Below are 13,472 nucleotides of genomic sequence, written 5' to 3' on the forward strand. Positions count from 1 at the left end.
TTCTAGCTCAATGTACTGCGCAGGGGCTGGATGGGGAACAAGCCCCCCAGCTCTGCATTTGCTGCTGCAGTTTTTTACTCCACAGGAGGATAGTACTTGTATTTACAAGTACTACCTTGCTGCAGAGTAAATTAGTTAACTTCAGCCTAATAAGGGTGCATGTGCAGACACCAAGATGTTTACTGCTCAGTTAATTAGTCTGCTGTGCAGTAAATGTCTCTTAAAAACCAAATAGGATATTGGCCATAAGGTTCAGGAGTTTTCTGAGTTTTGTATATCATAATGTCTTTTTTAATCAGAAATGCCTTTTTAACCATCATATAAAATGTGGGGAATGGATTTTGCTCAGATTTGGGTGAAGCTGAAGTTTGGACAATTTCAGCCAAAAAAGGAAAAGTTTCTAAAAATGTTCATCATGTAAGAAAAGTGAGGGAGTGGGGGAAAAAATAAAAACATATGTAAATTGTTCATTTGACTTTTACTGTAGCATCAACTACAAAAAATAATAAATGTGATTAGCTAATTAAAAACACATTTTTTTACATTTGGTTTTAGCTTGCCTTGTGTACAAACTGTGAATGAATTAAGATGCATGGCAAAACAAAGTTTCATAATTTGTAATGGATATTCTTCCATATTTGGTGAAGTAGGAAAACTAATCCCCCAAAACTATTTCATTAGAAAGTTTGGTTAGAAAGAACTATCAGTTTATAGCTTATCAGCTGTTCCTCTGTCTGAATTGCTCACAGCACTAGAGAGATGCACTTAAAGCATGATTTTCAGAAGTGGGGCCTGTTATTTCATGTCAGCTACTAAATGTATATTTACAAATGTGGATGTATTTGTACACTGGGGAATATAGGCATCTCAGTCCCTAATATGGCTGGTATATGTGCAGAATTCTAGATGTTGCATGCACTTATTGCAACCCCAAACATGCATGGCTTTTGAATTTTGCAAGCCATACCCTTATATATTCCTTTCTCTTAAAATCACAGTTTTTAAGGAATCTTTTAAAATTACTCTTTCAGTGGGAAAAACTATGGAGCAACCCTAATGCTTCTGATTCCATCAATCTTTATCATTTCACGTGCGCTGGTGATGTTTTTGTATGTTCAGATGTTCAGCAAGGTCTGTCTAGTTGTCCTAGTTCTAGTATTTTTTTTAATTACATTGTAAGCTCAGAGGAGTCCTATTATCTTCATAGTATCAAAGCAGATGCATGTCAAATTAGGTGTGTTATATGGCAAGCCTCATGGGAAACCAGCATCCATTTCCTAGCTCTGTAAACCAATGTGTATGCTTAATTCAATTTAAAATCATGCTGCTCTAGCCTATACCTTCCTGCTTGGTGAACTTTTTCTTGTATATCTATAGAAAGAGATTGTGTTATGTAAATTGAATGAGGCTACCCATTATACTCCAACACCTCTGGTATTTGAGGATTATCTGATCAGTGAAAGGATGCTTAAGAGTAGGTGTTGAAAAATAGAAGTAGAGATGCTCACATTCTCTTTCTCTCTGCTGACATGAGCTCGTTGCTTGGCTACCATCAGAAAGAGCCAGTGACTAGGGGATTTTACATGCTGTCTTTTTACAAAAAAAAAAAGTGAAAAAGAAGCACCATTGTCAGATAGTACTGCAGTTTCATGAATAGTACTGAGTGGGATCTAACTGTCTTGGGATCTAATATTGCTGGACCCATGCTATGTGACCAGTGGGTTTCATATCATGATTACCTTATACTATAAGGTAAGCATTTACTTTTCTATTGCTACTTGAGAAAGAAACAAAAGGAAAATATATTCAATTTATAAAGATAGAGTTGACATTGTCAACTCCACAAACAGATAGGAGGTTTTTCCAAGTAGGCAGATATTGTCTAATAGTTGCCATTTAAATATTTTATATTGATAAAATTGAGGTTTATTAAGTTGCTAAGTCTTTGCTGATTTCAGACCAATGACATTAAGTTAACCCAAGAATATGAATATATGTGCGCGCGCACGTGCACACACATACGCACACACATGCGCGCGCGCACACACACACACACACACACACCTCTTCTGGTCCACAATAGCAGAGAATGTAGGACAGTTGCAGTGCAACAAACTGAACACAGTAAACAAATCTATACTGCCCTTCATCTTACAGGACCTGTACCGCCCACTTTCTTCGGATGATTTGGATTCAGTAGGAGACTCAGTGTAAAAGAAAAATGGAACATTGTGTATGGTTTGTGATTTGGTGAAGATTTAACATTTTTCTAAGAGATTAGCTTCTCTAATTTACAGTAACAGTGAATCGCACAAAAGAGTTTTGCATATTTAAATTGTAAAAACAAAGGGCCAAATTAATATATGTGAGTATATGCACGTACATATTATATTATGAGTTTAAAACTTTCTTTTTGATACAGGAATTTAGGGGAAGGCATTTGAATGTTTTGCTCAAAAATGAATACAGTTGATAAGAGAATAAAGATTGGATTAAGTGAATAGGCCATAGCCCTTTTTACCTTCTAAAGTAGTCATTGTATGCTCACAGTTTATAGCATGGGAATTATGGTATGGACAGGCAGTTTTTGTTTTTATTTTTTATTTTTTTTTTGCTTTGATAATGAGTAGCCGAACCTGATAGAAAAAAATTAACATATCAGATATACTTCTCCATTCTGCCTAATATGAGCATTCACAACTATTTTCTAACATTTTTTAATAATGTTCAATCTAAAAAAGAAAATAAGAAATTGTGTATGGTTTCTAACCGAAAAATACTTTTAAGAAGTATTCACAGTAGCTTTGCTGTACTGCAGTTTACTTAAAAAAGGAGACTTCACAGACAGCATGAATATTATACTGTACGAAACAAGACCAGTTTCATTAATTGCTCTTGTATTACACAGAGAAGTACATATTAACAAAAACTTCTATTTAGATGGAAAATAGGTATTTTGGCAAGCACTTGAGACGCACACTGTCACCTTTTTGTATACACCTAATTCATCTAAGAAATGTGTGTTTCTCACTCCTCTTATAAGTATGAAAACTTTCTTAGTCTAACACACAGAAAATGTGTTTTGTACCTTTTTCAAATAGGCCTTTTGAAAAAGTAAAAATCTTTAAATATGATGGGAATGTGAATCAAACTCTTAAAGTTTTAATTTCTCTGTTTCATTATTATCTGTTGATAATGATATATGTGGTCATTTTGTACAACATTAATATGCAAAACTCGTTTAGTGTTAAAGTAGGTCTTGAATTATAACCAGTTATTTAACATACACATACTAATTCTGTTTGTTTTCTGCTGCTTTATTGCAAAAATAGTAGTGAACTGCTTTGATTTGTATATTTTCAATATTTCTGGTTTCTGTTAAATTTCAATCTAATATTTATTTGTTGTATTTAAGCCATAGTTCAGAGATCATTCGTATTTAGTTATTAATTTTACTTCTAGTATTTAAGATGTTAATGATTTAAGACAGGAAATCAGTGTGAAATGTACACTCAGTAAACATAATCTACATAAGTGATATTTTGAGCTTAGATATAAGATCTTAAAAGATCAAGAAAATTTCCTTAAATAGGCAGGCTTTCTTTTAAGCTGCTATTTACTTACTTGTAAAAGTAGTTCTATTTTATACTTACACTGATTTGCCTCTAGTAAAATGGTGCAACTAAAGAATGTTGGTATGTAATATTATGGTTTACAATTTGGCTTGTTACCATTTTGTTTCCAGAGAATATTCAAAACCTAACAAAAATGAAAAGGGCAGCAGAATACAAGACTTACCGTATGGATACTCAGTACTTGGTTATGGTATCTTTCAGGGAGAAAGAGACGGATCTGTCAGGTTTATTGAAGCAATTAGATCATTCCATTTTGAAAACTGTGTTTCACAGTACCTGCTTCAGACTTCAGATTTAAAAGTGTTTCCTACAAGAATTAAGAGACCCCCTTCTGAGATGAAAGGCTGTCCTGTTTTACCTAAAAGAACCAACAGCTGTGAAGTTGCTTGTGCTTGTTCCTGTTATAGGTAGGTCTTTGTAAAATGCATTTCTTAATTCAGAGGAGACCATAATAGTTGATGGTGTGCTGGAATCAGTTGCCAAACAGCAAATAAAGCTATGAAAGAGTTAACAAAGTAGCCACTGGCTCTCTGGGATTGGTTTTGTCTGTAAAGAAAATAAATTCCCAGAATTTTAACTTTCCTGCCTTCCGTCTTACGGGCTAGGCATGGTTATAGAAGCCCATTACGTATTGTGCATTCCACACTGAGCATACAAATTACTGGTGAACATAAATTCCATGGGTTTGTTTAGTTATGGAGGGGAAGATGGATATTATACTAATAATCAGTGTCATAGCCGGTTTTCCATCTAGATTGTTTCAAGGGACACGCTAGTCCCTAACATTTAATCATTTCAACATATGACTTTTATTAAGGGGCTTTACAGGGACAATTAATTTCAGGCTTGAAAGTCCCTTAGAGTTTGAAAAGGCCCACCATATATAGACTTAGAGATCCCCTGTTACGTAGAGTGTAATTCCATTATATGTGAGGAGAAATGATTATATTTCTTTGGAGCAAGATCATAAGGTTTTAGTTTATTGATGGAACTGAAATGTTATTAAGTTGGTCCTGTAGCCTTGCTTGCTTCTAGCTCAGCTTTTACTTTGCCACTTAGCTTTGTCAACTTTATTAAATAGCAGAGTAGTTTAAGGATCTTTCTAGTGTTTGGACCTTTTACATCTCGCCTGATGCTGCATAATATTTGCCTACGATAAGGAGAGTATAATGTGGTTGCAAGTCCTGTATAAATTGTGAATGCTTTGCTTCCCTAGAACTTTGTAGATTCTTACAAATATTTCCCTAATGCTTTCTGCAACTTTCTCTTTTTTTAAGCAACAAGCAGTTCAAGTGTGAAGCGCAGGGTATATACAAGCCAAATGGTTTTGAAATCCATGTAAAGTTTTGTCAGGTTTTTGGCTCCTTTAAATGAATATATGAAAAAAATGTATTTGTGGGGGAGGTTCACCTGGCTTAAAATGTTATAGCTATAAAAAGTTATATAAAGTCAATAGAGCTTGGACAGTTTACAGTGCCTGAGCATCTTCCCCTACAAATTTTATATGATGCTAAAAGTTCTCATTTACACTTCATGGATGGACCTGGGTCTGCTTCTTTTTATGCTAGTGGCAAAACCACCACTGACTTCACTAAGTGCAATATTGGGCATTATGCATGAATATTTCCTTATGCAACCTGGTCCATAATGGTAACATTAAGAATGGTAATATTTTGACATATTTGGCCTTGATCCCCGCATGAAGCATGTTGTTCTGCACTGTAATTAAATCACATTATGTTGGAATATTTTTAAAGGAAATCTTGAAGCTGTAGTTAACGCCCACCACCATAATGTGAAAAAGTTGGTTTGCAAAACTATAGTCATTCAAGAGTAGTAAATTGTATCTGGTTATTTTAGCCCTTTGTACCTTTTTAATATGGCATATGTGGCTGTAAAATGTATACAGGTGTGGGGGTATTAATATAAATATGCATATGTCATTGTGTATATATGTGTGAGTGTATTTTAAGAAAGGATATATAGTGTTAAAAAGTCTTACAGAGCATATGGTCTGAGAATGGAGCACTATAAAATATAAACTTGAAAAAATAGCAGTACTTGCTTCTGCAGCTATATCTTTTACACTCCCCGATGAACTTTATATAGCATGGTATGTCACGGAAGATGTCCTCCAGCTCTAAATGTTAAAATTAATTGGCAGAACTATTGGAAACAATCTTTAAATGCACCCAAATTTGTTATTTTATCCAACAAGAAATTGAAGATTCAAGAAATAAACGAACTTGAAGAGGTTACATTTACTTCACTACTCTTTGAATACACATATTTGGTTGCCGTGCTTTTGCTTGGTGTCCACATTTTATACAAGCAAATACATGAAGTTTGTGCTTAATCTAAATTTAGATTTGTGTTTGCTTGTTCTTAACAAGATCCTGTTCCCAAATATACTTGATAAAAATACAGTCTCTCCCACAGTCTGGAATTGCTTTGCTTGCAGATATGGACATATGTGAGTAAAGCTACTGAAAATGTTTGGTATCTCACTACAATAGGAGCAGACCCTTGCTTTCTGACCAGAGAATGTTCTGAGATATGCCTTTTGTGGTAACATGGTTGGAAGGGCTTGCTCTACCAATTTTACTCTGGACTTGCATTTTCAGAGTTCCTGAGTGCCCGTAGCTTCCAAATGAAATCAATATGTATATAAAAATATATGTGTGTATACACATTTTATATAAAAGCTAGCTATATATATATATATACACAGTGTGCACATACATATTTATATGGATTTTGGTGTCTGTATTTTTGCATGTTGGTTAAATTCCGATTTGTTTTAGTTATCTGGCAGCAGCAAAGTGTGAAAATTGATATACTGTGTTCAATGTGTACCCCTGTAATGTACAGAGATAATGGGGGTAATTAGTTGTGGTTTTCCCTGTATGTGATTATTTGGATTTCTGTCTTCAGTAAAAAAGGAGCGAACACTGTTTCAACTAAGGCCCTTATATTTTGATAGTTGCATCATTGTAAATATTGACACATTCACCAAATATTTTTAGGACTTTATAAGTTCTGCAATATAGTTCTACATTTCTTCTAAAGGAAAGTGCTTGGCTATTTTGTTTTCCAAGTTAGCAGTTTCTTATGAATGTGTTTCAGGAAACCAGAAGACGCTGTTGATTTACTAGCAAAACCTGTAAAACTTACAAAGATAAATGATGAGAAACATGTTCGGGGTTTTTTCCCAAATAATCAGGAAAAGTAAATCACCCCCATTTGTGCCATTGTTACATCACACTGTTTTAATTGTGTTTCATATTTGACCATGTCATATTGGTTGCAGTTCACTTGTTCTGCTAGATTTAACATTATCCTAGATAATTGTAAGTTATCTAATAAATGTATAAAAATACACAATGTTCTGTGACTTTATTTTGGAAATGTGAATAATAGGCTTTAAAAAAGTGCTTGGAGTTGACATTGATGTACATTTTGAATCAGCATTTTTCTTTTAATCGTTATCATAGTGTAAACAAATGGGATTCATAGATTCTAATGGGTTCCTCTAAATACAAGAATGCATTCTATAGCTTATTTAATTTAATTCTGGGTTCTACTGCATAGATGTAATGGGTCCTCTAAGGAAGAAGTTTGTTTCTAATGGGTCTTTGGAGACAGTCAATTTACCTGCCTAGAAATACTTAAGGGTGAATTTGTGAGTGTGCAACAGGGAATAGATTTGAAGTATGAAGTGAGAAATTAGTGTACTGTATCCTAAGAAGTGTATCAGCTTCTGCTGTCAACTGAGCTGTAGTAGCACTCCTTTTAAGTCACGTAATTATTAGGAAAATGTGCCTGTAAAATCTAAGCATATTGAACTGTACCTACTGTATTTTAAAAATAAATACCTTGTTTCCCCAGAATATTTTTGCCCTGTTTTCTTTATATTCTGTAGTCCATTTCAGGAGGGAAATTTACCAACAGATGGCATTTCATCCCTTGCTGGTCACTACTGCTTCAGCTCATTGTACTGTACTCTACTGTAAAGGTCTGAGAGACTGATAATTTTAGCCAAAAAATTTGCATGCTTGGTTGACATCAAAAATACCCTATAAAGCTGTAGAGCTGTACTGAATAAGTGATTTAAAGGAGGACACAAAGCAACATGGGGCTGCAACACTTAAGGGTATATGGGGAGTTTTTGAATTCAGGACAAATAGATAAGCTTACAAAACAAGCTAGCTCAAGTGTTACATTTCTAAGCTAATAAAAGAACAGGAGACACAAAACAGACTTCTGTAGAATTTCTAGTTCATCCATTTAATTAAAAATATTGTTTGTGTACCATGGGGGGAACATAATTATGTATGCAGTAGCATATACAATTTGTTACATTAACACAATGATTAAATATACATATATGCATGTATGTACCAAATTCATACTTTAGGAGGTGAACCTATCACAGCTGTACTGTACCCATTCTATTGTACTATATCTATACTGTAGATATGGTAAAACTGTGCTGGGTTAACTTCCTATTGACTAAATCTGATTAATATTCTTTAAAAAATCTTTTCTCAAGAGATGCCAAAGGTAGTGTGAGAGTGGAGACTTGGATTACTGCTTGGCCCTGAGACCAATAGTTCATCCAGGTCAGGTTCAAGATTACTGCGTGAATGCCAAATAGGAAACTATTCAGGTCTTAAGTATTGTACTTAACCCACAGACCAGTAGAATAACCAGTGCTTACCTAACGTAATGAAGAGCTGAATGCAAGGACCTAGAGTACAGTATTTCAGTTTGACAGATTTAGTTCTTTTGATCAACTCAATATTCCTTCAAATTCTTTGCCTCCTGTGTTAGTCTCTCAAAAAAAAGAACAAATTGGTTTTCTAAATGACACACATCTAGGTTATTCCTTGTGTTGTCTGAACTGATCTCTTTGCTGTGCTGCAATATATCTTGAAAGGCATACAGAAAAATGAAGCTCTTTGAGCAGGATCTCATTTAACTCCTGTGCTTAAGGATACTGTACAGAATGTAGAATTAGGGAGCAGCCAGGCTTTCATACATTCATTATTCCTTTCCTCTAGATGAAGGAAGTTTGTTAATAAATGGTAGACCTCAGGTGTCAGTTTGGGGTGGTGTCCAAATTTGAAAAGAAAAGAATTGCATCATTGCTCTTTCTTCGTGCTGGATTCCATTGGCTTCTGTTCTTTCAGCACAAAGATTGTGGATTTGATATTTTTCTGTTAAATAATTTTTTTATCACACCTGATGGTTTACTTGAGAATTATTTTCCCCTCTCAGCTGTCACAGCCTAAAAATATAACAAATGAAACAAAGAAAAATCCAGAACATTTTTCACTGACTAGAGGGGGCAATGGGAAATGGGCTTCATCATGATCTTCAGCTTCTTGATGACCAAGATCTTACTCATGCTCTTAGGCTGAATAATAAATTAAACTGGATTCCACCTTTGAAATTGTTGGCAAGCTGGTATTGGTTATTTTACTTTGTTTCTAAATATATTGCCTTCTGTTCAGCCTTTGAAAAACTTTCCTACTCTTGAAATATTTCTGTTCTTTTACCCAATTCTCCATTTATTTGTTTAACATCAGTGGAATTATCTTTAAATCTTATGTCTACAGTGTTCTATTGCCTTTATTCTGCCATTAATTATGATTGTGGTTAGACTATAGAAATTATTCCCTAGTTAAGTGTACACATTCTTGCTAAAGTCATTTCTAACTGGACCAAGGGAGAATATTGTATAGGAAAGGATGTGGACATGATTGGAAAATTTGCCTTTTAGATTTCTGTGGATCTCTGTTGAATGTATCCATATTTATTGATGAACAAATCTATAACCCTTTCCCTTACCATATTTATGAAATCCTGGCTAATTCTTAAGAATAGCAAATGACATATTTATTTCTTAGAAGCTAATATTTAAAGAGTTGATAATTCCATTATCATGTGCTCATTACTGTACCCACCTACATTTCATTTACTAGTTTTACTCTTTGTTTCATTAATACCCTTTTAAAGAACAAAATTCTACATGAGATCCAAACTCAGCCTTACACCTGTGTGGGTTTCTGTTACTCACATTTCATCCAGATGCTTTCTTCATTCTAGATAAATACAAAGGAATCTATTGTCAAGGGACTTAGTGGACTCTACATGCACTAATAAAGGGTTTGAGAGTTTTGGAAAATGTAATCCAATGTTCAGTTTTCAAGATTCAGGAATCTGACATGCATTAATCAGCTTCCTAGGCATACTTGTTAAGAGTTTCCTTTCATAAGTGCATGATACCAATAATTCACAAAAGTAATTCCCTCTGTTGGGCTGAAGTGTGATTTAAGATTAATTTGGGGAACAATGTCTTCAGGAAGATGAAAATCTTAAAATTTATAATATATATGTTTCACCACATCTTTTTAGTGAACCAAGGAGTAATGTCAGTTGAGGGTACACACTTAAATATTTACAAAACAGTTGCTAAAGAAATCTCCCAGTAAGACTTGGTTGAAACTCTATAGGGCTAATCTTCCCATTCACATCAGTGAGAAGTGTGGTATGTTGGCCATCTGTTATGTGAACCTGAATAGGATGTGAAATACCTACACCAAAGACCTGATCTTTTTATGCCATTGCTTTTATGTAGGTGTGTCATAAAAACAGCCAGGTGCCAGCAACCTGTACAACTGGTCCCTGCTAAATCTGTTCTGAGGTGATGACATTTCAAGTACCTCAACTTCTCTTAAAATTAAAACAGCTAATTACATTAAGGCCTGTGGGTTGAAACGATTTTGCTCTCACTGGTGTGGTTTTTATTTTTTTCCTCCTCTCTAATAGCCCTAATGGGGTTTACAGCTGTGTGAACTGCAGTGTGCGGAACAAGCTGCATCAGGATTGGCAATCCAACTGGAAGAAACACTAAAACCCTCAAGAGACATGAGGCCCAGGGGCTCAGAGGACTCCCAACTCGGTGGGAAGAAAAAGCTAATTAATTGTCTAAATGAACTGAGTGTCTTTCTAACTTACATAATGATAGATAGATAGATAGATAGATAGATAGATAGATAGATAGATAGATAGATAGATAGATAGATAGATAGATAGATAGATAGATAGATAGATAGATAGATAGATAGATAGATAGATAGATAGATAGATAGATAGATAGATAGATAGATAGATAAGCCTTTATATAGTTCCAAACAACTGAATAATAATGGGAAAACTATTATGTGCCACTCTTACTTAGTAACCTTAGGCAGATTAACAAGTGAGACTGGCAATGTATGAGGAGTGTCACTAACCGGCAAACAATTCCTGCTTTTAATTTTTTTAATCTAGTCCTCTAAGAAATCCCTCCTATTTTTAACTGTTGCATAAAGGTCATGTTTCCTTCATGTTTTTGGAGTTCAGTAGTTTTAAAAGTTTTAATAAGTATTTTCATTAACACTCTTAATAACAAATCCCTCCCTGCCATTGAGAAGTCCTTGCCTTTATGCACACAGATCTAACTAAAGTGAGTGGGTGTTTTGCACACAGGCATATTGTAATATATACAGTTGTAATGCACCATTAGGGTGCCCTGTCTTCACTACTGTACATGGTACACTGAGAGGAGAGATTGAGGCTTTTAAAAACAGATCTAGAATTAAACTGTTTTCTCTAAAATTCACAGACACAAAACATTCATATCTGGTGATTAGAGTTATGCTTCTAATGCCATATTCAAACTTTACACCATTTAAGTAAGTACTTAAGCATATACTTAACCTCAAAAATATGGTTAGCTCATTGGGACTATTTGTGTACTCAGGCACGTACTTAAATTTTAAAGTGACCTGATTTTCAGAAGGACCAAGTACCCACAAATCTCATCAAAGTCAGTGGTAGCTCAGCACCCTTGAAAACTCAGGTGTTTAGATGTGAATCTGAGCCTAAGTGTTAGCAATCAGGTTGAAAAAATCTCAACTGAAATATCACTCTCATTCCCACTCTAGGACTGAAAGCTATGATGTTAACAATCTGTGGAGAGAGAATTAAAATGCTAAAGGAAGACATTGTGGTGGGTAATCAGTAATGTATGAAGTACCATCTGGTGAAAAATAATCTTGCCATTTAAAATAAAATAACTGTATGCAGTAATGATTTGGTAATCTGAAAATCCAGCACTTCTAGTGATCTTGTTGTATTACAGCTCTTTACATTTTTTAAAGATCCATTTTGCATACCTGAACATAGTCTGCTTAAAAATGAGTGAGATGAAGAAAGCAATGCTAATTTTCATGGTTAATCATAGGAAAGTTAAGAGAAGCACCAGAATTAATAGTGAAAGCAATTTACTACATGTTCTTCTAGCAGAGGTCAAAGAAAATGTTTTCCCTAATAATCATTATGCCCTGCCCTGAGAATTTATGGAGTTTGCCTCTTACTTTTATTGTCATTTGCAAATATTTCTGAAGTAAGTTTTCACATAATATCTAGCACAGTTTAAATATAGATAACACTTGTGTAAACATGTCCTAATCCTCCAGCAAGGGCAGTAATGCCTCAGCAAACTGTGTCAGTCTGTTGGTGCCCATTTCTGTCAATAAGAGGCAGTTAATAAAATCCAAAAACTAATAAGTGAAATTTTAATTCTAGTCAAAGCCCAGAAGAAATGATCACATGGATGACAAGTGTGAACTTGTGGGCTAGGGACATACATTACACACAAACTGGTTTAAGCAATCAGGAACTGGTTTAAACCTGTAACAGGACAGATGTTCAGCGCACATAAACTAGTTTGAAAATGGCTGAAACCGGTTTGAGATAAACCTGGTTCAATGTAGTATCAGATTTAACTGATTTGGGTCAAACCAGTTTATGCAATGTCTGCCCCAGACCCCTTGCTGGTTTAAGTTAAAACAGACACCCCCAGCATCCTGGCATGCACTCTGGGCTGGGCGGGCTCTCTGCCCCACAGGAGAGCTGGCCCCTCCCCTCTGCTCCCTGGCTGGAGCTTGGCAGAGACAGGGGCTTGGCTTCCCCTTGCTCTCCCCCTCCCCTCCCTGCTAAGCAGGGGTCGCCTCTGCCTTACACAGACACACAGCATTAGCTAGCAGACCACATGCTGGCTATGTTCTGTCCTGTGGCACACAGGACAAAGGCAGAATTAACAGGTAGCTGGTAATGTCCCTCTGTTGCTTTCTTAATAGGATGATAAACACTGAGTTAGGGGTAATAAACACTGTGTTATCAATTCCCTGCTGGACTCAGCAGAAGAGGAGGGACGGGGGGGGGCCATCCCTAATCAGAGAATCTTGCTGGGGCCTGGCCGTGCTCCCTCTCCCCTCCCCCCTGCTCAGCACTGTGGAAGGGAAGTGAGGGCTGCTGTAATGCCCTCTGGCTTCTAGCCTGAGCCACTTCAGGCATGTGCCTGCATTTCTGGGATGTCTGTGTAGTTACAAACTGATTCAGCCAAGCCAGGTTAGACTAACCTGCAAAGATTGAATCAATTCAGGCTCAGGCTTTTTGAATGTTTGTCCCTAGCCATGGTAACGAAAAATTAAACGCAGACATAAAATGTCTTAGCAGGCATTGAATGTGCAAATTACCAGGCTTATTTAAAGATAGGCTAAATTCAGCTTTTGTGTCAATTCACTGACCTCAGTCTAATATGGGAGAAGTTAAAAGCTTGCCTGCAAGTTCAAATAAACTCCAGCATCCTGGATATTTTCTGACTCTGGTAATTGCATCCTGCCTAGCTCCATACTCCACTGAAATTTCAACTGTCTACAACACTGTTAGTTGCTTCCTGCCCTAAAGAGCTGCTCTGTTCCACCTTGAAGTGATTTTTATTTC

At 35.7% G+C, this 13,472-nt stretch overlaps 1 protein-coding gene across 4 annotated transcripts in view; it reads left to right on the top strand.

Annotated features, from left to right (window-relative positions):
• DCLK1 (doublecortin like kinase 1) overlaps positions 1–13,472 on the top strand; it is a 408,479-nt gene that overhangs the window by 325,762 nt on the left and 69,245 nt on the right. Inside the window, exon 7 of one of the 4 annotated variants that reach the window (XM_019498284.2) lies at positions 2,158–7,525. The exons of the other annotated variants lie outside the window; for them this stretch is intronic. Within the exon in view, the coding sequence (XP_019353829.1) occupies positions 2,158–2,214 (57 nt within the window). The 3' untranslated portion in view covers positions 2,215–7,525. Of the gene's footprint in view, positions 1–2,157; positions 7,526–13,472 lie in introns of those variants that run through there. 4 annotated transcript variants of the gene reach the window in all.

Source organism: Alligator mississippiensis, chromosome 1 (assembly GCF_030867095.1).
Source record: "Alligator mississippiensis isolate rAllMis1 chromosome 1, rAllMis1, whole genome shotgun sequence".
NCBI lineage: Eukaryota > Metazoa > Chordata > Crocodylia > Alligatoridae > Alligator > Alligator mississippiensis.